Source organism: Calonectris borealis, chromosome 8 (assembly GCF_964195595.1).
Source record: "Calonectris borealis chromosome 8, bCalBor7.hap1.2, whole genome shotgun sequence".
In the NCBI taxonomy this organism is placed as follows: Eukaryota; Metazoa; Chordata; class Aves; order Procellariiformes; family Procellariidae; genus Calonectris; species Calonectris borealis.
In genome coordinates, this window is record NC_134319.1 from 11,163,705 (window position 1) to 11,189,830 (window position 26,126).

Consider the following 26,126-nt stretch of genomic DNA (forward strand, 5'->3'; position numbering starts at 1 on the left):
GTTTTTCCATCACCACAGTTGGCAGAAGGAACATGCAGGGTTTCTTATTCTTGGAACATCTCAAACTTTTCCGGCCATTAGATAGTGAGCAATGCATGTAAGATGTAGTCCTAATTAATGGGTAGCACACTGTCAGATGTTTCTTTCACAAAACACTGGAGACAGCACTTGAGATGCTCACTATGGGGAGTGAGGGGGTGGGACAAACACACAAAAAAACCCACATCTCTCTCCACAAATGCAAACACATATTCAGCATTAGTGTAGTGCTGCATTTGAGCAACCTGTCCGTAACAATAAACATGAGGGGAAAATCACTCCTTGCCCACCCATAAATGCTCCAGCGCTGGAATATTAAGACCTTTCGGCATTGCTTCTGGCAACCAATTTCATTCACGTTGAGTGTTGTCAGAATAAATACTTGCAAGAAAGACACTCCCAGTCTACCTCCTCTACAACAATCACAACCTTCTCTTCACAAGCTCTTTTTCCTCTCTAAAATTAACAAGCCCTGATTCTCTTCATGCCTTTCTTCGTAAGAGAATGCATCCATATTCCTGATCGTTCACATCAGTTGCCTTCAAAACACAGTCCAAGTTCTAACTCTTTTTACATTAGGGTGCCTGCAGGTCGAGATTTCAGATAAATAAGCCCCCGAACTAAGTCATATGAGATTTTCCACATTATTATCCTTCTGTTCCTTGTACACACACTTTATACACACTCCCTGCACCCCAAGTTTTTACTATATTTAGGTCTTGAGAGCAGAAAACACCACTGAGATGCCCACAACGATGCTTTATGTCTTTTTTCTCTGATTACTTCCTTGGCTATCTTAGGGATTTAAAAGTCTTAAATAGGACGCTCCCCACTAGAATTCAATCTACTAGGATCACAGCCATCCGTCTTAAGAGTAGATGATCAGCTGAAGGTCATACTCTGAAATCCTCACATATATTTAGAAGGCACACAGATCAGATCAACATCTATCATTCCACGATGACAGCATTCAGCATTCAATCTGCCGTGGCTTCCTTCTCAAGTCAAGGATCTAGCAACAACTGCTATGCAGACACATTAATCCAGACTATCACACACATATGAGCTGAAGAATTCTGTCTAACAATAAATTGTGCTTATGTAGTTTGGCATGTTAGAATTTGATATATTTCCACTTCTTGAGCTGTTGCTGATAAGTTGCCTAGCTATCAGTCTTGTTTCAGAAGCTGCAAACTAATTTCTATAGATTTGCTATTGTTAACTTATCTTTTTGCTTTGTAAATACTTCCAGAGTTGAAAAGAATGCAATTTAAGCACAGCAAACAATCTGTAGGATTAGTAGTGGTTAGAAAGTAAAAAAACGCATTACTGAATGCCAGCAAAGCAATTTAGCAAAGGAAAATCCACTGATACCTACAGTGCCAAAAAAGAGGGAGCAGAAACAATGCACGTAGCTTTGAATATTCTGGCTTTCCTGTACCACACTCCCACTTCTCTCTAGCTATCCATCTACTATACTATAACAAATAATAGAAGAATTAAATGCTTTAGCAATCAAGACTGGCATATTAAAATGACACTCTGCATTACTGAACCTACTCATCTCTTAATAGAGCTATTCTTCAAAGGAGATTAATTATACTGGCAAGAGACCTTTTGCTATTCTAATTTGTGAAACGTATTTCAATACCACAAGCATATTAAAACAGCTGCAAACATGTAACTCGCTCCAAGATCCCGGGACTCACTGCATTTAATTAGGTGTTCATCTTGTGACCAGCTCTTTAGTCATTGCTTTAGAAGCCCACTTCATATAAAAATTCTTAATTTCTAGGCTTAATTAACTGCAACTGTAATTAACATACAGTCCACCATAAAGTATACAGAGATAGGAAAGTGACCATATACTTCAGTACCTAACACCATCACAGAGGGACAAATACTGGATTTATAGCTGAACTTCTCTGCTTTAATTAGAAAGCAGAGAATTTTAGATTATTTTAAAATAAGTTATTGGCATTGCGTTTCGTATCGGAACATTCGATAGACAGCACAAACACTGCCATGACAAACTGAAAATACATCATATTAATAACACGCAGAATTGTAACATGCAAACACATCTGCAGCTCACTGAATTGTACACAGCTGTTAAGCAATGAACTAGTATTCCAAATTAAATATCTGAGAACCAATGCTTTGTTTTAAAGCACAGTTATTTTCATTAACTAAAGCTATGAAGCTTCAAGGCATTTGCCTGCCTCTAGAGAACAGGCGTGTATTTTAAATTATTATTTTTTCTAATCCCCATCAGATAAATACTTAGATGCCAAGTTCACGTGAGCATTTTCCCTTTCTGTTAATATAGTAAAATTATAACCACTGCTAAGAATAGAAATTTAAGGCAAACACTGAACAGGCACCAAACTAAGACACAATACAATTAAATCAAATCAGAAGAATTTCAATATAGCAGCATGTCTGAAAATGCTAAGACTACAAATACTTCATTGTGAAATCAAAATTAGTGGTAACATAAATGCATGGGTTTTTGAACTTTAAAGGTTTAAGTTTCTTTTCATAGCCTGGTGGTGCCAAACTGTCTAGGCTCCCCCAAAAATTCTAAAGGCTAACAATCTAAGGGCTATATCCAAGGTATACCCTTTTACTTAAGGGGTCATTGCTTCTAAACAGCCTTACAATGTAATATAAATTTACCCAGTTACTTGCAGCTCACTTAAAGTAGTGCACATCAAAATTTCATCATTTGAGTAAAACTTGTTATACAGGCAACTCTATGGAAGTTTGGCAGAAAAAGCTTCTAGCTTTGCTTTTAGTCTACTATTTAGCAACAATTTCTGTTGCATGTATGACTGCTCACAAATAACTGTCTTTTCCTACTCTTACCTTTTTCTTCTCCTTGCACTTCAGTGATTTTAGATATTTAGAGGTAATAAGGAACATTTACAAACAAAACCTATGTTCCTTTTGGTTTGTAATTCAGTCTTAACTATATCCATTTGAGCTTCCCCCCCATATAGATTACTCTCTTCTTAGAAAATGCTAATTTAACAGATGCAACATTCTTCAAAAATATGTCCACTTTACCAAAACCTTTTGATGGAAAACACGCAGAAGAGCAGATGTCAGTTCCAGCTCTTCAATTCCTTGGACAGTTATCCCTTTCAGCTTATCCCCCTAGCTATTCTCTAGGGAAACAGACAGAGGTAGCTACTCAGAAAACTGTTTCTCATTTAAACTTGTTTTAAAAGGTCAAGTTCCCATGCTCACATCTCCCTACACTTCCCGTGATATTTTCTTTCAGGTATCAGGCAGCTTAAGTAGCATTGAGAAGGAGTGTTCCCAAAAAGAAATTATTCTTCACACATGCATTTTTCTCCTACCTTTTGTCAAAAGCAGGATGAAAATATTCTCCTCCTAATTCACCCTCTATCCTAGAAAGGGCCCACATGAACAAAATGCTGCATTCAATGAGCAGGAGCAGGGAAAGCAAGGTAGAAACTAAGGCACAGGATCACACCGCTTTTTATTTATAGCACAAAATCATCATGAGTATTCCCAGACTCACTCACCAAACCAGCAGTAAGTGAAGGAGCAGATTGTCCTAGAGACTGATTTCTCATGCGGACCAGGTTTGAGGTATCTCCAGGTGGCTGCCATATCATCTGTCCCACTCCACTGTGGACGCTATTTGATAAGGGAAGGAGCTGTTTTCCTTTAAAAACAAAACCAAAATACTATCAGCTTGTTTTTAAACAAGTTTGCAAGTTGAAAATACAATGCTGAAAACAAATATTGCATGTGGAGAAAAAGCATTTAATAAAAAAAAGCAATTTAAAGGTTTTGGTAGGTTAGAACTTGTAAGAGCACACTACCTGTGAATTCACTACGTTTGATAAAATAAGTATTTCCAAAAAATCTAGTTTACATCATGAGGTAACGGGTAAATCCAAAACCTTGCAGAAACAGACTTCTATCACTTTATACCTTGTTATACTTCACACAGCTTAAAAAGGAAACAATATTTGCTGCCAATTAAACAATTTATTGCCCTATAGAGAGGCAATGTTAATGTTGCAAAATCTCTTAAGTACAATTTTAAAAATTCTTATGAAAATGCATTCATAATTGTAGAATATTACCTCTTGTAAATAGTTTAGCCATCTAGATGTCCCCACTTTCTCCTACCATTGGAACATTCAGCAGTAGATTTCATGCAGCTGATCAGAATATAGTGTATGTTTAAACATTGTTTTGCTTTCAACCATGGATAGATATTTTCTGTCTAAAAAAATTTCATTCTTCAGCAATATCATATTATCTTAAAAGCAAAACATTCTGTGGCTTTCCCAAGTCTCCCTTGATTGATTAGTGTAGACACTAATATCCCATGCTACAGACGCAAACAGTGAGAAGAGTAGTTCCTATCTCAACAAGTTCACACCATTGTACTTTACTGCAGGAAATACAGTAATCATTTAAAAGGATCTGCTCAATACATTTTTTTTCTAGTCAACATGACACTCCTTTTTGAAAAATGCCAAGCAGTAAATTTCCACAATGAGAAAGAACCAAAGTCAAAGTAGGACATATTTTGACTCCATCAAGCTTGACAGTTTCCTTTTATGTACAATGTCATTCACAAAAAAGAGAGAAGAAAGATAGTCTTGTGGTTAAAAACACATAAGTGAAAAAGTCTGTAAATCTGTATTCCATTATTAGCTTCCAGATGACTTCCTCTGTAACTTTGGTCAGTCAATCTCTGTACTTCAGTCTCACCATCTGCAAAATGGAAGTGAATAACACCTCTTTTCCTTAAAATTAGGACGGTGAGACTAAATTACACACACCCCCTTACAAGCATGGTGACAATAGTTGCATTCAACAGATTATTACAGGCTCAGATACTACAACAGGAATCACAGGGGACTAAGACATTTGTTGCAATAAGTAGCAGGAAGAAGTCAACAGACATATTATAGAAAAATACTTTTTTCTCAGAGGCAGCACGCTATTTTACAGATTCAACTTCACCTTAGAATTAGATGTGAAATGTTACATTCATTACATAAAAGTGGCTACAATTTTTGGAAGTCTGTCACATAATGTGATTAGCCATGATGCCGGGGAAGCAGGGAATGGGAGTGGTGTCTCTTTTTTTTTTGTCTTTTTTTGTTTTTTTTTTTTTTTTAAAAACTTCTTTATGTTAATTTTCTGTGAAGGTTACAAGCAACGGGCCAAGTACACATTAATAGAATGAGTCAAAGTTTATGAGAGATGAGAAGGCTCTACTTTGGCTAGCAAACAGAGACACAGCATATTAGTACCTTTTTCCCAGTCCCACTCAAGCTGCTTACAGCTGTGGACATGATTTTCCTGGTTTGCCATTTTCTATATTATGTGTAAATACGACTCCTCTTGTCTGCAGAAATCTAAAACTACAGAAATGTACATTGCTGTATTTATCTCAGTAAAGCACTAACAAAGATATCCTATAATAGTAATTCAAATCATATAATTATTTAACAGTTCAAAATGCCAGTGCTTGAGAGCAAGAATAACATTACTTAAATCTCCATAGGATATAGTTATCAACATCTCCTTTTAGTTTCACAAAATCTGAATCCAGGAAGTCAGAATTCCATCAAGAGTCAAATCTAAGTCAACCAGTTTGCATGTACAATCATCTATACTCTTTAAACTTATTTGCTTCTGTTGCAAAAATGAGGTAGAATTATTTTCAGGATGGAGCTTGAAGCTAAAGCATTTCCCTGCCATGCCTCTAGTCCTACATGCATTCCAAACATCCACATTTAAAATAGATATCTAAACATCTACATTTTCTTTATCCAGTTGGGTCAAACTGGTCTCGTTGGTGCTCTTTTCCCCTTCCTGAATCAGGCTATTGTAGATTGAAAAGTCATTAAGGTGAAGCAACAAGTTCTGGAGAACATGACCATTTCAGAACAGAAAATTTACAAGAATGTTATCTCCAAACAGAAAAATTATTTTTAAAAAAGAACTTCTCCAGTTTTCCTGCTTCTTCCTATCTACTTTTCTTTGTCTTTGTTTACTTCTACTCAAGGGAGAAGGGGAAAAAAAAAAAAAAAACACAACACAAACAAAGCTACAGTACTACCTTTGGCCATTGTAATCAGCCAACAGCTGTGAGCTGATAAACTTCTGTTCTCCTCTAGTGATTAACCTACCTTAGAGAACAAACTTACATGACTGCAAAACATTATGAATGTTTCCATTTTTCAGAAACAAGCCACTTATTACAAATAAAACATTAAGACAACCCCAAGCCAAAATAAAATGTGCATCATTTACTGCTTATTTAATTCTATTACACCTAGCACCTCAAACATTAAAATATTTATCTTCCCCTATAAAAGATGGAAGGACCAAGACTGGATGTATTTTCACAATCATATATATCAAGCCCACGCTGCTGCCAAAATGGGTGGTTTCACCCTCTTCCTCTTCCCCTCCCACCTGAGAGTTTCCAACCCTTCTTGTTCTTGCACTAACATGCAAATAGGCAAAAAGTCAGCCTAATTAGGGAGGAAATGGGCTGCAAGTTAACCCTACAGAACAACAGTGATATTCAGGCAGATCAGCTATTTCATTCTAGACTGATCATGCAGCTCTATATGTTCTAATGCCAGCATCACAGACTTTGACACTAGCTTTAAACAATTGTGAAACCATCCCCTAGCCCACATATGAAGTCTTTGAAAAAGAAAACTACTGGGCTTGGTCCTCCATTTTTTGGCTAATTACTAGACTATGCTCCCTTCATGGTTCTACAGTTAACAAACTAAATTCTCTGACAGGGCTGAAGACTGTGTTCACAAGAAAAAACAAACAAACTTTATACAAACCGAAAAAACATCTAGTTAGTAAGCAAGTTTTTAACTTTGAATCACAAATGCCTACAGTGCTTTTGAAGCCAAAAAGAAACTAAACAATAATTTGAACCTGATATAAAAGTCAGCTTCCCAGTAAGAAACAACATGGCAAAGTCGGCAAGCCTACAGTCAGTTGACCTTAAAAAAGGTAAGAATGCATCACTCTGTTCCCTAAAGTTTCACCACTCCCTACTTTTAACTTTGCACATTAAGTCTTAGCTTCTAACTTTTCACTCTGGGCAATACACAGAATTTTAGTCCAAATCCAGTCTCTCTTTTTCCACTCTTTTCTACTAATATTTCTTTTTGCATTTTTCTCTTACATAAAATTTTGTATGCTCCTCCAACAAGAGGTCACCTCTAGTTTTAAAGAAATGACTTACCAGTATCTTTTATTGCAACCGTTAAGCCAACAAGTAATACTGCATCTTTAATACTAATGAATTGTCATACGGTCTTTACAAAATGGCATACCTGACAAAGAACTTGCCAAACTACCTCTTCGTAGCTTGCAGTCATCTTGACTTAGCTGACGATGGAGCTTGGTTTTCCCAGCGGATGAAAAGATGTCAGGATTGCTGAGCTTCCTGCAACGTAACGGAGCAGACTCTGTTATCATCTCCTGTAGAAAGAAAAACAAGCAGAAGTTTGTTAATGGCAGGTAAGTATCTCTTTTCTGAAACATACAATCTCCAAAGTATAAATGAGACTGTTAAAAAAAAAAACACACACACCCACACACACAAAAAAAAACCCGCTTAAAATTGTAAATCCCTCTCTTTTGTGCGCATGGAAAGCACATCACAAGATCTGAGTAAAATATGGTCCTTGAACACTATTGCTGTAAGCAATATCATTAATAATAGTCAGAAAAAGGCAATTATGCTACAGTAGTTATTTGCTCTTACAGTATGTAGGAAAAAAGTCTACTGAAAAATCAGGCTCAGCTTTGATTCAAGCTATTTCCTGCTAAAGCAAAGAGTATTTTCTCCAAATTTCTTGAATATTTATTCCATCCAGTCTAGAAGTAATATACCTATAGAGAAACTGTTGCAATGTCTAATTGCAACCCAAAACTCCTATTGTAAGTTACAGCTCTATTACAAGACCATATGTATCACTAAATAATAATTAGGATAGAGATCATCCTTTGTGTAATGTCTTTGTTATTACTATAAACAAAATTAGACATGTATTTGTCAGAAACACTCTCACACATGAAAATTCCTTTTACAGCATACAGCAAACTTTCAATCAAAATAGCAGTAGGTAGAACAGTGGCAAGCACAACCACAGTGCTTTCTTCATGCATTTAATTGTTCTGGAGGTGTCAAACTCTCATTTCACACCCAGAGAAGAATTACGAGCACAACTATCATACACAGATTTGAAGATAATGTGACACTTTCCATTATAGCCTATGAACTTGGTTAAGTTCTCCCTTCTCTGCAGTAATGCAACATGTTCCACATGTCTTAATGCATTGCTCCACTTTATTTCAAATGCCTCTTACTAGCTATACAGCACTTCAAGCCATGCTTATCCTCATAAAATCTCATCCAAGGCAGAAAATAAACTGAAAGGAATGCTTTCCCTGCATGATACATCACCACATGGTTTAACATAGTTTTAAATCATGTTTAACTCAAAAATTAATCTACCAGTAGTGGGTTTTAATTAAAATTTGCAGATTCCAGTCAAAATCTATTTCTGAAGTCATTAATTCAAATCTATTCAGTCTACAGTGTTATGCCTCAAACTGTCAAATCCAGACCACAACTACACACTAAAAACGTCAAGAATTTTTTTTTTTTTTGGGCCGGGGGAGGGGACGGGAAGGAAGGACGGACATGAATAAAGTGGTTTTACATGAAAAAAAAACTGAATTTGGATTTGCAATAGAATCCTCGCTTAGCTCTGAGTCACTCATTCTCAACCTTTCTCAGACTCCATCTCCTTTTAATCATGAAATCTTCTGGCACCTCATAATAGTAAATAACTTTGTTATTTGTTTGAGGGACAGGAATGCTTTGCACCACATCTGCTTCAGTGGTGCACCTTTCACAGCTTGAGAGGTACTGCTCTGATACAATTTCTTCCTCTGGTTACGGTTAAACATTCAGTCGCCGCACTGTCTAAACCAGATCAAGAGAGAGACCTGGGTAACTTAAAGTAGGTCAGTTCACTTATCCACTTCATCACACAGCTGCAAACAGTTGTGTTGGCGCAAGAGTGGGGAGAGGCATGAAAACAAGTGACCTGGGGTAGAGAAAACTGCTTGAGCTGAAAACTGCTTTAATGTTAAGGTTCCTCATACACATCTTGGAGCAAAGAACCTCACATTTTCATTTGCCTCTTACCTTTTCCACAAAGGTACTGAAGACCTTCATTTTCCTATGAAGTACTGAATTATAGAAGCCTATACTTCTGTTTTTCTGTCATTTGGAGAGCTGAAAAGACATCTACCACACTTTCCATTTGTACGTAGGAGTAAGCTAAGTAATTTTAAATTGTGACATTAGCAATCCCCAGCATGCCTCTGAAAGCTGCAGAGGCCAAGGTCAGAAAGTCTTTGCTGTTTCTACTTGGGATGGCAGAAAGTGGTTACATGTGTATATATGTCTAAGTAGACATACAGAAATATACACACATGCTTTTAATATGGCCTGTCCTAAATGCCTGTAACATGTAAAATCTGTCATGTGTTTCATGTGACAGTCAAATTATCATGCCTCAAAAAAAATACGGGCACTCCAGGTTACAAGATTAGTTAAAAATCTCATCCAGCCTACCTTCTCATGCTCCTTATGCTTCAACTCCAACAAATGTTCCCAGCATCCTTCAATATCTAGCTACTTCCCTGCAACTAGTAATAACTCTATTGAAAGGCCCTATGCCCAAGATGCTACTGGTCATCCCCGCAGGCCATGTACTGCCTGCTTACATAAATCCCTAGAAAAGGCAGCTTTTTTCCCCACTCTCACCCTGCACAGACCATTGCCATGATTGTCTTGCCTTCACCAGTGCATTCAGGTTCCTTTAGGAAGGGCAAGCACAGTCCTGCTTGTCAGGCTGATGCAGCAACTGTAGTTGCTCTTCCACCATGTTCAGCTGAGTTGGGGCAGGGGGAGGAAGAGGGCAGGCAGAAGGTACACAGAAGCTAGTGCCAGCAGAAACGATACCCTGCCCGCCTGGCTGCTGGCCGTCACTCCCCAAAGACATCTGCACCCAAGATAGAAACAGAATACACTCCTTACTTAAACCACGGCTTTGGGGCACTCCCTTTACGTCCTGTTCCTCCCACCCAGCACAAATGCCAGAAAAGAGAATTTGCGGAAGGGGACATGGGAAAGAGCATCAGGGAACAGGGATAAGGCTACATGGAATTTCCTCGCCTGCTCCTTCGCTGCTGCTTCACTTTCACAAACATCTCACACGTCTTGATGATGGTTTAGTGTGACGTCCTTAGCTTGAAAGGTACACCTTACCTCACTAACAAATGTCCAATAAATCTAGTAACTTTACTCCCAGTCAACAATTAATTTAACATCCAAATCAACAACAGGAACAAAAATCAGCACATGCAAAAAACAGGACTTTCTCTTTGTTTGAGAGAGAAAAACAAGGTATTCTTTTGCCTGCAAAAAATTTCAGCAGAACAATACTGTACAAAAACAATTTTGAGATTATTGTATTAATAAGAATACCCACCAGCAGTTAAAATTAAAATTTCAAGATTAATATGAAGAAAAGTGTTCTAACTGGGACTTCTTTCTTTTTTCAAGGTTTTGGGGTTGTTTGGTGGTGGTTTGGGGGGTTTTATGTGTTTTGTTGTTTTGGTTTGCTTTGGTTTTTTCAGGTGCACATTCACCTCTCCTCCAACACACATACACATATACGTCTCACCCATATTTCTCAGTGAACTGCAACTAAAAAAAAAAAAAACAACAAACATTCATTCATTTGGGGCATCAAAGTAGGGAAAGGCAGTAAAGTCAGAACCAAAAGTACTCTAAGTCATGTTACAAGCAATTTCTATGTTTTACATCTCTTTTTTTCCACCCAATATATAGATATTCGCATACCCCTACCAAGCAAAGAATGTACCCACTTCCCCTCTATGCAGAGTCTCTGATCAGTAAAAGTAATTAGAAATTCTTAGTATTTCTTCTTGAGTTACAATACACAAGCTTTTTGGATCTGATAATATCTAAACCAAGAGTACCCCAACTGAAGGAGCACATGGAGCACCAACACTGAAGGGCACACCTACTTATACCACAATATCCGCTCAGCTACAACATCCTGCCTACGCACACCTTTCAGGTCAACCCAATGGTACATACTACTTCTCAAAACGTCATTCCATATGCATTTCTTAAACGGCCATCCCAGCTTAAGCAACTCCTCCCCACCAGGACTTTGGGTGGGGATATGAAAGGAACAGTGGAAAGGTAACAGCCTCCCACACTCATCAAAGAATCTATGCTGTCTTCTACAGGAGATAGCCTTAGTACATATTAAATATGGAAAATTCTTTATAAGCCCTTTTTTTGTTAAGCACATTAAACACTTGGGCAATATTCAGAAGACTACATAGCTGTTGAATGTTTTGAAGAAAGGGACCCCAATCACACTCTGCAGGTTTATATACTGTTAAACTCACTTTTCAAATATTAAGAAAAATCCAGTGAACTGTTCTGAGACAGCCTATTATGTTTTAAAAAATGCTAAGTACAACACGGCCAGTTTAAAATTTCATTTTCTAAGAGCTATGCCTATATTGTGTCAGCAAAACAATGAAGAGGGAAAGTTTCAACTTGACAACAATAGAGTTGCCTTTCATAAGACTGTAATTTATTTCACTCATCCATCAAAACCCAGCTTTAATATTGCAGTTCATAGATGAACTACATGGAAATAGCAGTGGTTTATGTTACTACTCTTAAACAAGGAAGGAAAAAAACCTGCAGGAAGAGATCTTTCCTTGTCCTTGCCCCAAAGCAAGATGCAATACATACAAAGGACAAAAATCTTACACAACATTCCAAATCAATGGATAAAGAAACTCTTTGCAGTGACAGAGCAAAATTTTGCTTACATGCTTTCAAATTACTAAGTTAGACTACCAGAGCAAATGGCTGAAGAATAGATCATGTAGCACAGACTGCTGTAATTTTAAGGACTCCACTTCCACTTTTGAAAGGAAAAAATTCTTGCTGCTTTGAAATGAAAGCATTAGTAAGCATGTAACAGAAATACTTTGCTCAGAGTGTCAAAAGGACTATGAGCCTCTCACCTTTAATTTCTTTTCAAAGGTGATAGGAAAAAACTTCTTAATTTACTTTGGCCTTGTGTCTTTTGCCACAAGTTAAAAATCAGGCTCAAACAGCCAGCTGAATCCTGCAAATCTTAGGGCTGAAGATAAAAGCATCACACAAACAATCTTGATTTGCTAGGCAAAGATTATTCCTATCAGTCCCTTCAAAGGTATACAAAAGTTTGCTCTCATAACTTGAAACAGTAGGATATGAAGAAGAATGGCAAAGGCTTTTCTTGAATAGTGAGAAGCTCTGCATTTTCCAGCTCCATCACTTACCACACTTGCACAGAAAAACAGTAAAATAGTCGTGGCACTGGACACACACACAAGTCTGTTTCTCTTGCCTGAAATCTCACATAGAGAGGTTATTACACTCTGCAAGATGGAGAACCAGTCAGATTGCAACAATAGCTGCAGACAAAAGACAAGAAACCAAATGTGCTTCCTGATGTGGAAGATTACACTAATATCCCACATTAAAATCCTGATCTAGTAATTTCAGGATACAGCTACAAAGAACCTTCTCAGTCATCTTTTCCATTTCATTGCAAAGGGAAAGTCTTCCAAGCAATTCAGGCAAGAAATAAAAGAACAGGCATATATACCACTGCAATGATTTTCAGCAGCTTTTTTTTTTTAATGTTTATTTAATGGTGCTGCAAGAGAGTAACACAGAACAGATCCTTAATCTACAAATGGCACATGAATACCGAAAGTGTGGATGCGTGTCAAAGTACTTCCTTGAACTGCCAGATGAAGTACCACACAGTGAGATTGATATATCAGCAACAGATGAATGTTAGAAAAAACTTCTTAAGACCTGTCTTTATGGCCTACATTTAAGATGTAACAGATCATACAAAGGAGCGCTTCCTTACATGTAACTGTGTTAGAACTAACTCAAAAATATATTTTTCCTATAGACCTCTACAACAAGCAAAAATACTCAACTGTGACTAAAAAATATTCAAATCTGCAGGTCAAAACACGTTAAAATATTAGCTGGGGGGGGGGGGAATCTACAAAAAACTTTATTAACAGATAATTGATTAACAAGAAAAATGAGAAATCTTTTTTTTTTTTTTTAAGCCTAATAAGCACAACCACTTAAGGTCATCTGGAAGTGAATTCTAGCAAACCGCTGGAAGGAAGAAAAGAATGAAAATTTAAATACAATAAATTGGCAAAGAATACTCTAATATTACCCTATTTTGTGAGGAAGATAACCACTAAGTAATGCAACTCGAGGATAACTTGACACTTTCTGAATTTTCTTTAAAGCAATAAAAATAGTCAACATTGAAAGCTTCATTTTCTACTTTTTAATACAGTACTGTTTGTCCTTTAAAAGATAAAAGCCTGTTGTGTCAGGATTATGTGCACATATCTGAGAAGCGTCTTTTTCTTCTCAGTCTTTCCTCATCACTTTATATAAAGTATGTACATACCCTTAACAAAAGATAAATCTGATCCCGTCATTAGGTCTGCTCTAATATACTTTAAAATACAATGAAAAAGAAAATTAAAGGCCTAGAGAACAGATCACAAACTAAATATCTGTCTAAGTAAGTAGCAATTAACGCAATGAAATCATAGTATTTATGCTTTAGTATTTAGACTGAAATTTGCCTTAACTTTCTAGCCTGGACATGACATACTGAGTGAAGAGGGCCAGCAGTTTACCAGGAAGCTGAGGTGAGCCCAAATGTGACCAAAATTGTAGGCTGAATAAGAACTTGCAACTAAGAGTCTTCTTAACTCTATCTGCTTAACTCATGTACTTGCCAGCAGCATCCTGAAAAATGTCACAGACAGCAGAATCGAGGAAAATTACATTAAATCAACATAGCATCTTAGAGGCTATAATATATTGGTTTACTACATCAACAAGAGAGAAAAGCTTTACAGAATATATTACATTATATAAAAGTGTCGGTATTTTCAAGACAGAAAAGTGTTTTACAATATTTTTTCTCTTTAATAGATTTATTTGAAGAACTTTGCAATAAATCCCAACATTCCCGTAAAGGTAAATATATAAACTTAACTTAGCATCAATATTAAGTTTTCAAAATGACTGGAAAGCTAAGCATTATTGCCACAGTGATGTTTTCAATAGTTATACAGTGTAACATGCACACATTTAACATTCTCAATACCTATAGCTTCCTCTGTACACTCATCTGCAGTTATAACGCAGATGACAGAAAAGTTACAAAACAAATTTAAAACCTTTCATAAAAAAAAAAAAAATCCCACAGCTAAAAACAAACAAACAAGAAAAAAAAGAATGTTTCCTGAAAGACATAGTACCAGAAACCTGTACTACGAGATACACCCTCCTTATCTTGTTCCTCCAATGGGAAGATTTTTTTCTTGTTAACTCTTCAGAAAATAACTCCAAGGCATGTTTGATCAGAACTAATGAATTAAAAGTGTTAATGTTGTTTCACCAGGGAAGTTGAAGTTGTTAACTTTGTTGCCAAGTGTTCCCAGCTCCAGGAACGCATTAAAAAGCTTGTTAAAAAGCAAAAGTAAATATTTACAACTATGTACACTATTACCCCCTATTCAAGGATCATTGAGACACAGAATCATTTTATTCCTAATGGAACCAGTCTAGAAGACACGGTACTTTGTGATTAAATTATATCAGCTTGAATGTTTGGTCCTTATATGAAAATACAAATAACACCACAATGGTTTACACAAGTAAAGTATTTGATCCTACTTCAGGACCTCCTTACTAAGAGACAAATGGGTAGTGTAATTCTTGAATTCAGATTGTAAATGTCTAAAGCCAAAAGAATTTCATCTAGGGAAGAAAGAGCAACAGAGCCTCTACTGAAGTCTGTATCAAACTTACAGAATCTCAAAGAAACCACTATCAATACATCAAGACTCAAAACCCCACTGCATGCTCACTAGTTACACTGAAAACAAAACCAGTCTGAACAAAGACACTGCACATTAAAGGCCATGTCATTCCTTTATCATTGGTATTCTAGCATGAGTATTTCAAACATAAACAGGTTGTATAGAGCAGGGATATTAACTCCGCGCCAGATAAAATAAACCATGAACAACTCTGTAACTCATCATTTGTACATTAGAATACTGTCTGCTGTAAGGATTAAAAGAATTATGATCAAAACTATGATTTGTAATAAAATTTGGTGTTATAAGACATCAATAACACCTCCTCTCTGACGATTTTCTTCTATTAAACTCATAAGATGTGCCAAGTATGTGTGTGTGTCCCAACATTACTGACTAATATTACTGCAAGTTCTCTTTAACATCCTATGCATTATCAAACACTCATTTATCTTCTACATTCTTGTCTATTAGGTTTCATACAATCAAATAGAGGTGCAAGTTTAGATTTGCTAAAGACCATAATCCACGGTATCAACAAGCCAGAATTTTTCTCGTTTGCCAGTTTCTTACAGACTTACTCAGATATTTATTACACAGAAAATACTGAATTTAACATCTTTTATTACAATTATGCTGAAAGAAAGACTAGAATGGGAACTGCTTAAGGAACCAGGCAAGCAACAGAAACACAGCTGTATCTTAAGCTGTGCATGTAAAAAGACCTATGATTTCATATTGGCTATAAAATGAAAATTATCAGAACACTCTGCAGTGTGCCTTGATTCGCTGCAACATTGATGCTAATTTTTTTTTCAATGAGTAAGCTTTCAGATCTCCAACTATATTTATTTTTGTTCACATTGCAAACATTGTCTCACTGTCTCATTCACAGGGAAAGAGCAAAGCAACATAAAATACCTACTTATACCTGTGTAAATTCTGTTTAATTCCTATAAACAAAGTTACAATCAAGTCACTTTCATTGGGAATGTAAACTCCCTGTTTTTCTATGGAGATGAACAAGACCTAGTGATAGGTTAAAAGTTCATTCAATTTACATAAACAAACAATGGCTTCATAGCAATAGGACTTGGTAGCGAGTTTCACCTAATTTTATATATTACAGACAGGAAGCTCTGGGTCGCATTTCAAAAACTGAGAAGTTATCTGTATTAATATTTGATTCTCAACCCAAAACAATATAGAATTTTCTATGTCTAAGGCTCAAATAAAATATATTTAAAATTAAAATACTAGCTGAAAATACAAAGTTTGGCAAGTGAACAATAATACAGTGTATTAAAATGTGCATGCTGTATAAAAATGACTTATTTACTAATAGTGCGGAGTTCTAATCTTCTTTTGAAAAAAGCACTTTCGAAAGAAAAATGTTAAGAGTCATTAAGTTTGAAGTATAGTCTCAAATAAAAGTCTCTGTTGGTCCAGTATGAGATATAGCCCTTAAAAAACTGTCCCAAGACTAAGGGGGAGAGAAGAGAGAAATCCATGTCCAACTGCTGTTCCAAGGCTTGTTTCAAATGAAGCTGCCTACAAAGAAAAGAAAAAGGTAACTCACGAACTGAACTTTGGCGGGGAACTGCTCAGGTGAGTTAAAGGGGCTTTTCTAATTAGACATTCAATGACTACTTACAGATGTGTAATACAATGTTAAGACTTGTTCTTAATTTATAAAGCTTACTTGAATAGCGCACGCTGCACAGAAAGAAAAGTATGAAACCAAAAAACACTACAGGAATCCTCTTTAACTACGCTACTTTTTTGCCCAGGATGCTTTTATATATCGCAACCATCACCTGAATAGTAGTAGTAGTGGAACCATCTGTAGTTAGACAGAGATTAATGGCAAAATAAAATCTAACAAGGCACAATGGTCTGCTAGGAGTTAGAACACTATTTATTCATATACATGACAAAGAAAGACCAAGATACATTTTAATCTGGTGTTATCATTGCTGAGGAAGATAGTTATTTGCAGCAGGAAAAAAAATCAAATACTTTTTTTTGTTTGTGACAGTTCCAATGTTTTGGCATCAATATTTTTGTCTCCATGAACCATCTGGAATCTTCTCACTTCCTACCACAGATGAGATAAGCACATCAATGCACAGCAAAAATAAGAAGCACTTACATGAAGTTTTCCTGAGAATAAATATTCCCTCAAACTCAACAGCAGATCTGCACGTATGGAATGGGAAAAAAAATTATCATTTGATTATAAGACTGCAAATAAAACTACCAATGGCTTTAGACCTTAAGGAAATGAAGTTAACCTTTGGAAACACAACAAATGCTTAATCCTTAGCTTTTCTTAACAGAAATCACATAAAATGGCAGACAAAGATAAACTAATTCACAATTCTTATCAATGTCTGCACAAAGAAATTGAGTCTCTATAGTCTGGCACAAAAGCTTCTCCTCACCAAGCAGCATAATACAGTTCCATCCCAAAGAAAGAGCTGCCAAAATTTTTTCAAGGACAAGCCATGTATCTCTTCCCTTCTGCTTGAGAACAAAAACAATGCCCAACTGATAGGTTTATGAACATCACCCGGCCTCAAGCTCAAACTGAAAGACTACAGAGAGCAGACACTTCTGCTGAAGTGTCTGCTAACCTGGCAAAACAATGCTGTAAACAGATTCTCCTCTGTCCTAAAAACAGGGATCAATGCAAAGGTCAAAGAACATACAAATAACTAACTGAATGCATAATTTAACTTCCAGGGTCACGTATTTTTGCCACCATCTTCACACTGCACAGGTCCAATTTAAGCTATTTAATACAACAGAGAAAGACGTATTTGCTACTAATATGTCGCCGCATCCATCTATGACTAAATGTTTAAAAATCTGAATGCCTACAGTCACTATATTAACTATACAACTCATTTATAAACTTTCCTCTAAAACAGTGACTATAAGTTATTTATTTGTACTCTCTGACCTTCTGGTGCTGCCCAGGACACTTAACATCAGTCCTGACTACTTGATTTCCTTTTAAAGGTCTTTTCTAAGGCTCCATATTAAAATGTGATTTTTGTGATAATAAAATGTTTGTAAATACACTAAAGATTGAATGGTGTGATTTTAGTGACTAATAAACCTGTTTTAATTATTAAGCATTCCATTTTTGGGATGATATTTCCTTGCTCTGGGGCCTTACAATGGCTTCTTTAAAATAAAACTGGGGTCTCACTCAATTTCAAATGGCAAAAAATACAACCATAAGAAGAGCTGTTGCTAGCTCTCTCAGCTAATCCTCAGTGAACAGAGGACATGCATCGACCAGGAGATTAACAGAAAAAACATCAAAAAAACAATGCAAGACATTCGATTATTTCACTGCCTATCAGTGCATTTTTTTTCCTTAAGTAGCTCCACAAGTCTCCATTACATACTCTTTTCCACTTTTGCCTTTCCAAGAGTTTAACACTTTACTTGCATTAGTGACGTTGGATTCTTTGGGTCTTGTACATGCTTCCTTAGAAAGCTCTGAAAGCCACATAAAGGATGAAGATATCTATACAGTTTTGCTGATTTGTGTACTTGCTTTGTAATGACAAATTGCATTTTAAGAAAGAGTGCAGAGAAATGCAATTTGATGATTTTAAGCTGCATGCTCTTCAATGCAAAGAGAAGCAAACTCCAAGTTTAATACCTGGGATAACTGGACATCAACATGTACAGGGAGACAGCCTTCCTGGAAACATGGAACCACGCTTAAACCATTTGTAGAGTATAAATCAGGTGTTTATGCAGTCCTTGTGCATGTGTATGACTCTCAGTGTCATAAAAAAAGCATGCATAAGCAGCAGTATCAAGTTCCAATTAGTATACACAGTACCAGGAAGGCATATTAGAAAACTACTATTTTTTTTTAAATTAATCTTATTGAGCTCAAAGCATGACAGCTGTGTATTCAAAGGATAAAAAAACATGCTTGGGCATCAATTAGTCAATCTGACAAGTACTACATTTCATAAAAATCTTCAAGCTTCCTGAAATGCAGCTACAATATGTTTTCACAAGTTTTCATCCCACAGATAGTCCTGAATTCCCCTCACTCCTTAGTGGATGTACCTTTTGCACTTAGTTTTTGTTTGGCTGGATTAAGAAAAGACGACAAAGTGTCTCGAGCTTAGGTCCAACCGTACACATAATTCAGTCTTTAGTAAAACTGCTTTCTATATGCTGCAGGCCAGCATTTGTTTACCATTGTAACCATTCTGTACTTTCTCTTCCGTCATGAAAGACAAACTGGTCTGTGAACTTTTCCATCAAATTCAGTAGGGAAAAATCAACAGGGATGGCAGGACCTACAAAATCTTTTTTTTTTTTTTTTTAAATCCTGATGTGCTAGCCGCTAACATACCAAAGTGATAAACGCACATAGTAATTTCCATAAGACAGCTCACAGTCACTGCAAGAAGTTAGGGCTAGCAGAATGTAGCCTCATATAAGCAATAAATTTAAGTGTTGCTGGAAATCTGTCTTGAATGGATTGCTGGATGTTTGGTCAATGCACAGATAATGGAAGCAGCACTCCAGAAGTGCACTGAAATTCAGCTTCTTATTATAACTATTGTTAAGTATTTTTACTATTAGCAGAATTAGCTGAGATGCCAAACACCTACAACAAGAGTTTCAGAAATACTAGCATGACACAGTAAAAGCCAAAACACAAATTATCCAAGTGTCATTCAATTAAGTAGTTAAATAATTTATTTTGGCTTTGTACTGTTGAAAATGTTTATGGTAGATTACTTGCCACACTATGTAGTAAAAAACATTAAAGAAAATATTCCTATATAGTTCATGAAGACTGTGTGGACTGAAACTGAATCAGAAATTACATTTCAAAAATTCTTAAACTTCCCACAGTCCAACCTTAACAGTGCTATCTGCTTCTGGAAATTTAAACAGATATACGGAATGTTTTAAAGCACCGTCTTGCTTCTACATTCATGAAAATCCAGACCAACTAAAAGGTTTTAGAAAGTATTTTATTGTTAAGTTGTTTGCTATATGTATAACAAAGTGAAAATATTTACGATACAGTTCTAATAGCAAAGGCATGATTTTTCCCTGGAAAGAAACAGAGCATCATCCTATTTTCCATGTAAATAATGGACCTCCATTAACACTCGAGCAATTCCAAACAGCAAAAAACTGACAAGCTAGACAGCTAGATTTTTTTATTATTGCTGGGTTTTCAGTCTTGAACCCTCTTTCCTCACTGCAATGCAATATGTATTTGAAACACAGAACATTTGAAAATAATTTCTGACAGATTACTAGTTTTAGGGTTCATGGGATCTAAGCTGTAAGTTACATAACACATTATCACAAAAAACACAGCTTAGAGGAAGAGCAAGTAAAAAAAAAAAGTTTTAAAGCAGGTTTTACAGGTAACAAAGCTACTTCATTACAAACCAAACAAGACCTTCAGATCTTTCTACTACAGTGAGATATTGCAGAGCATCAACTTCCTACCGCCAAAAAAGACATCTATCAAGACATAAAAAAAAACAAGTGCATTTTCCTCACCTGAAACAGATTTTCCTACTTCCTTGCAAAAAGATAGAAGTTTTTTGAGTGCCCATGGACTCAGCTTCTTCCTCCAAAGAGCAGCATTTTCACCAGGCTTCAAATAGTACTACATCACTACAAAAAGACACTAACCACAGCGCATCATTATTTGATGTGGAAATTAAATTGTTAAGACTCTACATGACCTGTCTATTTAGCTACTGTGGTTCTTGAGGAACAAGGTCTTGATGGGTGATAAAGCTTTTTGTTTTAGTCTCAAACAGTTCACTAGCCTGGTGGTCTTTGCCATTTCCTCAGCTTCAGCTACTCAGGTTCCATGAATAAGAATTAAATAAGAGTAAAAAAACCTCTTATTTTAAATAAATGCCTATCATCGTATCTATAATAATCCACTGCATTTCTTATAAGCACCAAAGCTATGTTGGCTTATGGAGCACAACAGGCAGCTCAGGCAATAAAAATAACCTATCAGATAAAAATAAAGAATTGCCTCTTCTAGAGACTCTAAGAACTACCTTGACAGGCAGGACAACATTCACATTCTTTGCACTGCAAGAAGGCACATGAGCTTGCTCAAGAAGTAAGTCAATCTCTACGCGTAAAGTCAATACCGCTTACCCATTCCTCCAACACAATACACACGGATATTACTTTGTTTCCCAAAGCATAGAGTCACAAATATATCCACAATCTTTCTGAGTGTCTTGTAGATGCCTAATCCTATCCCTGGATAGCACCCCACTGTTATCCTCAAGTGCTCTGTAACAAATACTAAGTAGCAGCAGCTTTTCTCTTCAAGCTAATAATTGATTATGATTATAAAGACAAGTAGTCCCACACCAAATCCAGCCACTTCTGATAGAAGACTTCTCTTGGCTCCTTCACTTCTATACTCCTTCTGGACAAGAAATACAGTGCACTGCTGAACTCAGATGCAAATCATCAGCAACATCAACACCTATATATTCATAATCTCTCCACTGCCTGCTTAGCTATTCTAATATGCAAGATATTAAATTAATGTGGCTAATACACAACATTTGCTCTTACTCTTCACTTGTGACAGTAAATTGAAATCTCACATGGGCGAGCTGAATCATCTAAGCTGCTGATGTAATGCCTACCTACTTATTGATTTACACAAATCGATTTAAACAAATTAGGTTTGTCCATTAATATTCAACTTTGAGGGAGGTGGGGAGGTGATATTTTTATTATATCAGGCCAGAGAAGTACCGTATGCCCTTTGGCTCTATTTTGCTATTATCTACACAAGCCCAAGACCAAATTGGTCACTCGACTCTACGTCCCTTTTGTCTGCTTCTAGATGAATCTTTTGGCTGAATTCTGTTATTATCTAACAAGCACATTGCGGAATTGTTCACTGGACTCTATTCCCCTTTGCCTGCTTTTAGACGATTTTTTTCTTCAGCTATTCCCCCCCATCATACTTCTAAACATTAGTATGAACATACAAGTGAACTCAGAGTGTCATGTTGCCAAGCAGCTGCCATTGCCCGATCAAAATACAGAAAGGCAAAACTATGGCTAATGAAGAAGTCAAGCAGGAGTAGATCTGACATCAACAAGAATCAGCTTACAGAAGGCAACAAGACACATCTACAGGACATTGAGACGTTTGTTCTTTCCAGCTTCTTTTCTTGCCTCCTCAGGAAAAGGACAGAGAAGAAAACAGAGACAGAACCATACATGTCACAGAGAACAGCTCCTTTTTCCACAGCTACACTCTGGTTTCTTTCACTATCTTTATTTCTCCATAGAGAAGGGGATAAACTTAAGAAATTAAACTCTTGAGGTTGAGTAAGAATGCCTGCCAGCCAACCATACATTCTGGACTGGTTCACCATATCAGAAGCTTTATGGGCTAGAACTTGGCATCTTCTTATAAAAAAACTCACTTATTTTTTGCTCTCTCCCTGTAATGAGAAAAAGAGCTAGACAGCTAGACAGCAAAGAAAGGGAGATGGGAAAAGGAAGTCTGAGGACTACAAAGAGTAACTGAGTTTTTAATGGTAAGTCACATCCACAGTTCGTAATTTAGGAGTCTTTACCAATGTCTTCCTTAAGACTTTCTTTAGCTCCCTTGATGAAACAGGCACAGGACAGGATTGCCTGTTGTTAAACAACAACAATATCCCAAAACAGGTAGCTAGAAGTATTTATGTAAACAGATGGTTCCTGATCTTCTAAAAGCCAGCAGCACTCCATCCCTCCTTTGATAAGAAGGGGCAATGATGCTTACAGAATATAATCGGCTATGTTTAATCTATATTTGCTTTTATGGAATCTGTAATGTGAATATTAAAAACTACACTTTATTGCAAATGCAATCTGCATTGCTAGCGGTACATCTATTTGATTCCATTTATTTGCTTGAATTTTGGAAACAAAAGTCCATCTTCTTCAGATTAAGTTTCATCCCAGCTTGTAGGTTTTGATATGAAGTTAGAAGAAACAGCTTTGAGTGTTGTGAGCTTTTAATCATAGGGTCCATGGCTGGGGGAGCAGAACAGGAGCTGCAACAGAGCTCTGATCAGCAGCCTGAGGGACAGAGGTGTAGAGAAAGCTCAGAAGCAAAGTGTCAAATGAACTCCAAAAGCTTGCTTCTTCACCTGTCAAACAAAAGGGAAGACTCATGATAGAAATAACCAAAGAACACCAAACTGTTATGCGGTCTACGTACAGGGCTCATCACAATAGAGGTACTGCCTTTAATAGCACTGATGGCACCTAGAAGGAAAAGGGAAAAAAAAAAAAAGAGAAAATGCGTATTATATTTGAAGCACAGAAGTTCTGATTAGGAAAAAAGAAAGATCTCTTCAATTTCTAGGCTTGCCACACAGCAAGGAAAGCATGGTAACAGCTTCTTTGCAGCTGTGGAGGCAAAACAAATCTGACTAGCACTCTGGGGTTTGGCCAGTTTCTCCCTGCCGGTCACTGACTGCTTTCCAAAAAAACCGAACAGGGTGAGAAGTCAGTGGAAAAGATCCTTTGCCATTCCTCTCAAAAAAAAAAAAAAAACCCAAACAGAACACCACCAAAATATAAAGACAACATGAAAGGGGGTATAAGCTTTCTAACCTAACGTTTATAAGTAGTCTTGGACCAATTTGCACGATGCCCTGAATACAGGGGAGTAGAAATATCCACATAGGCAAAATGTTACAAAACTCTCTCTCATACGACACACCCAACTGTGGCAATGCAACTCTCAAAATTGTAAAAAGTATCAAACAGTAGTGGAGAAGTAACCTTGTCTGTGATCACACTATTCCAGGCTGCTGCCAGAATACTACCTACTTTTGGTGCACACACTCCAAGAACAATCGGGGGGGGAAAGCACAAAGTGCTAGAAGCAAAAGAACTCAGTGCCTTCTGTTACAACTGAAGCTAGATCTTACATTTCAAATACTTACACATGGAAAAGATATCAGATGGTAGAGAACTTTTACTGCATGTGCTAGTATAGGCATATTCCACAGCTGAAACTTGGACATTAGACAAAACAAGCCTTGAAATAAGTTGTGGTTTAGTTTCCTAACTGCAGGAATAATTAAACATTGGCAGAGCTTTCCAGAAGAGGTGACAGAGACACCATGATCTAAGGCTAAGATAAGATCAATGTCTAAGAGAGATATTTTAATTTATCTTTCAGGAAAACTCCACAACCTGCACATGTGGAGAAATCACACTGGATAACCACAGTAATCCATTTTGGCTTTGCGACATATAGATCTACAAAGTTTCAAAGACAGGTGGAGAGAAAGGAATATTTTTGCTACTCTCAGGAAGTTCGTAGCACTACAGTTCCAAATGACGGTAATAGTTAAATGATTTGATTGTAAGTCAATTACCGTGTTCAAAGTTCAGGAAATACTTTCTATTCAATGCAGAAATGACAAAATGTACTATCTGGGGAACACACAAGATCTCCCTTCTTCAGGCACATCAAAACTTACCGCTGGAGATAGCCTACTGCACTGACTGCCCCACAGAAAGGGCTCCCCGAACACAAAACTAGCCTGGACTAAGGAGGTTTTTCATCTTTCTCTATATTATGCATACAGCTTGCCTGTTGGCATCAGCTGAACATTTCCCATACAACAAACATACATGCAGCAGGGGAGGCTCCAGATTCAGCAACATTTCAGTCCTACTCTTCAACAGCAGCAGCCAAGTTAAACTTTATACAAGACAAAGGGTCCATCTAACCCAAAATCCCGCCTCTGCAACTTGCAGTCCCTTCACCAGCCCCTTGAACTGCTTGTTGAGATTCCGCTACTGTTGTCCCTTTCATCTCTTTATTATCCTACAAAATCACAAAGTCATGGAATCTGCTCATAAATCCTCTCCTGACCCTGGCCTTCCATAGCAAAAGGAGAGGGAAGCCTCACAGAAGTGGGGCTAAAATGCTGACAAGCATGGGGTCTGTTTCTGTTCCCTCACCCTGTCACATCTCTGAGCAAAGCACCACTGGGCAGCATCCGCCAGCTCCCTGGATCCCTTTAGAGCAGAGAATGCTGTTCAGCAATATTCAGTGCTCAGTGTCCTCTATTTCTACTCTCTTGATCCTCAACCTCCATCCCCTTAGACCTTCCACAATACTTCAGCTTTCCTTGTATCTGTGTGTTCTCCCCCTGCTTTCAGAGGAAGATAGGATTCAGATTTGTTAGGGACAGGCTAACACCCATTCCTCATGGAAAAAAAAAAATGTACAAATAGCAAAGACATTCCCTACAGAAAAGTAAAGGGAAGCATCATGGATTTGCCCTGTTCTACTGTTCTCCTAGATGGTAGCTAATTTCAGCTGTTTTCCTCAGGTGGATGCAGTCTGCCTATTTAATAATCTTCACTAGATCCCTTCTCCATTACTTCAACTCTGAATGCTTTTTGCATCCATTGGCAAAAAAAATCATACATGTATTACCTTTTGCATAAAGATCCTCTTTTTAAGCCTGACTCCTAGTTTAATACTAGAGGAAACAGTCAGCTGCTGTTTGCTACCTACCCTCTACATATCAACCATGGTCTTGTATACTTCCATCATAACCCCATTAAGTCGTATCTTCTAGACACTGAGGAGTCCTTTATATGAGAACTTTGACTGACTTCTACCTGAAGTAGAAAATGCTAACAGAAGCATCTCTGACAAATATTGGCTATGATCCATGTGGGATCTTTCACAATAAATATCACAATGTCTCTAATTATGTAAGCATGACATGGAAACAATCTAATGCTTATAATATGCCTCTGGATGAGGGTGACTGTCGCTCCTAAGCAACAATAACTTTCGCCTCAACTTTCCGCTTTTCTCCTTCAATGCAGTCAGCAAACATAAGACCATTAAGCTGATCCTTTACGGAAATCCAAGTGGGCTGTGTTTGACAAAGATGCCC

General features: G+C 37.0%; 1 protein-coding gene across 19 annotated transcripts in view; it reads right to left on the bottom strand.

The window, feature by feature from the left end:
* Window positions 1-26,126, bottom strand: part of MAST2 (microtubule associated serine/threonine kinase 2) — a 228,833-nt gene that overhangs the window by 165,854 nt on the left and 36,853 nt on the right. For 16 of the 19 annotated variants that reach the window (XM_075155885.1, XM_075155883.1, XM_075155889.1 and 13 more), the window contains 2 exons: window positions 7,410-7,557; window positions 3,594-3,736 (listed from right to left, as the gene is read on the bottom strand). In XM_075155885.1, coding sequence (XP_075011986.1) covers window positions 3,594-3,736; window positions 7,410-7,554 — 288 coding nt within the window. In that variant the 5' untranslated portion in view covers window positions 7,555-7,557. Of the gene's footprint in view, window positions 1-3,593; window positions 3,737-7,409; window positions 7,558-10,646; window positions 11,763-26,126 lie in introns of those variants that run through there. The other 3 variants (XM_075155912.1, XM_075155895.1, XM_075155888.1) reach the window with 2 other exon arrangements.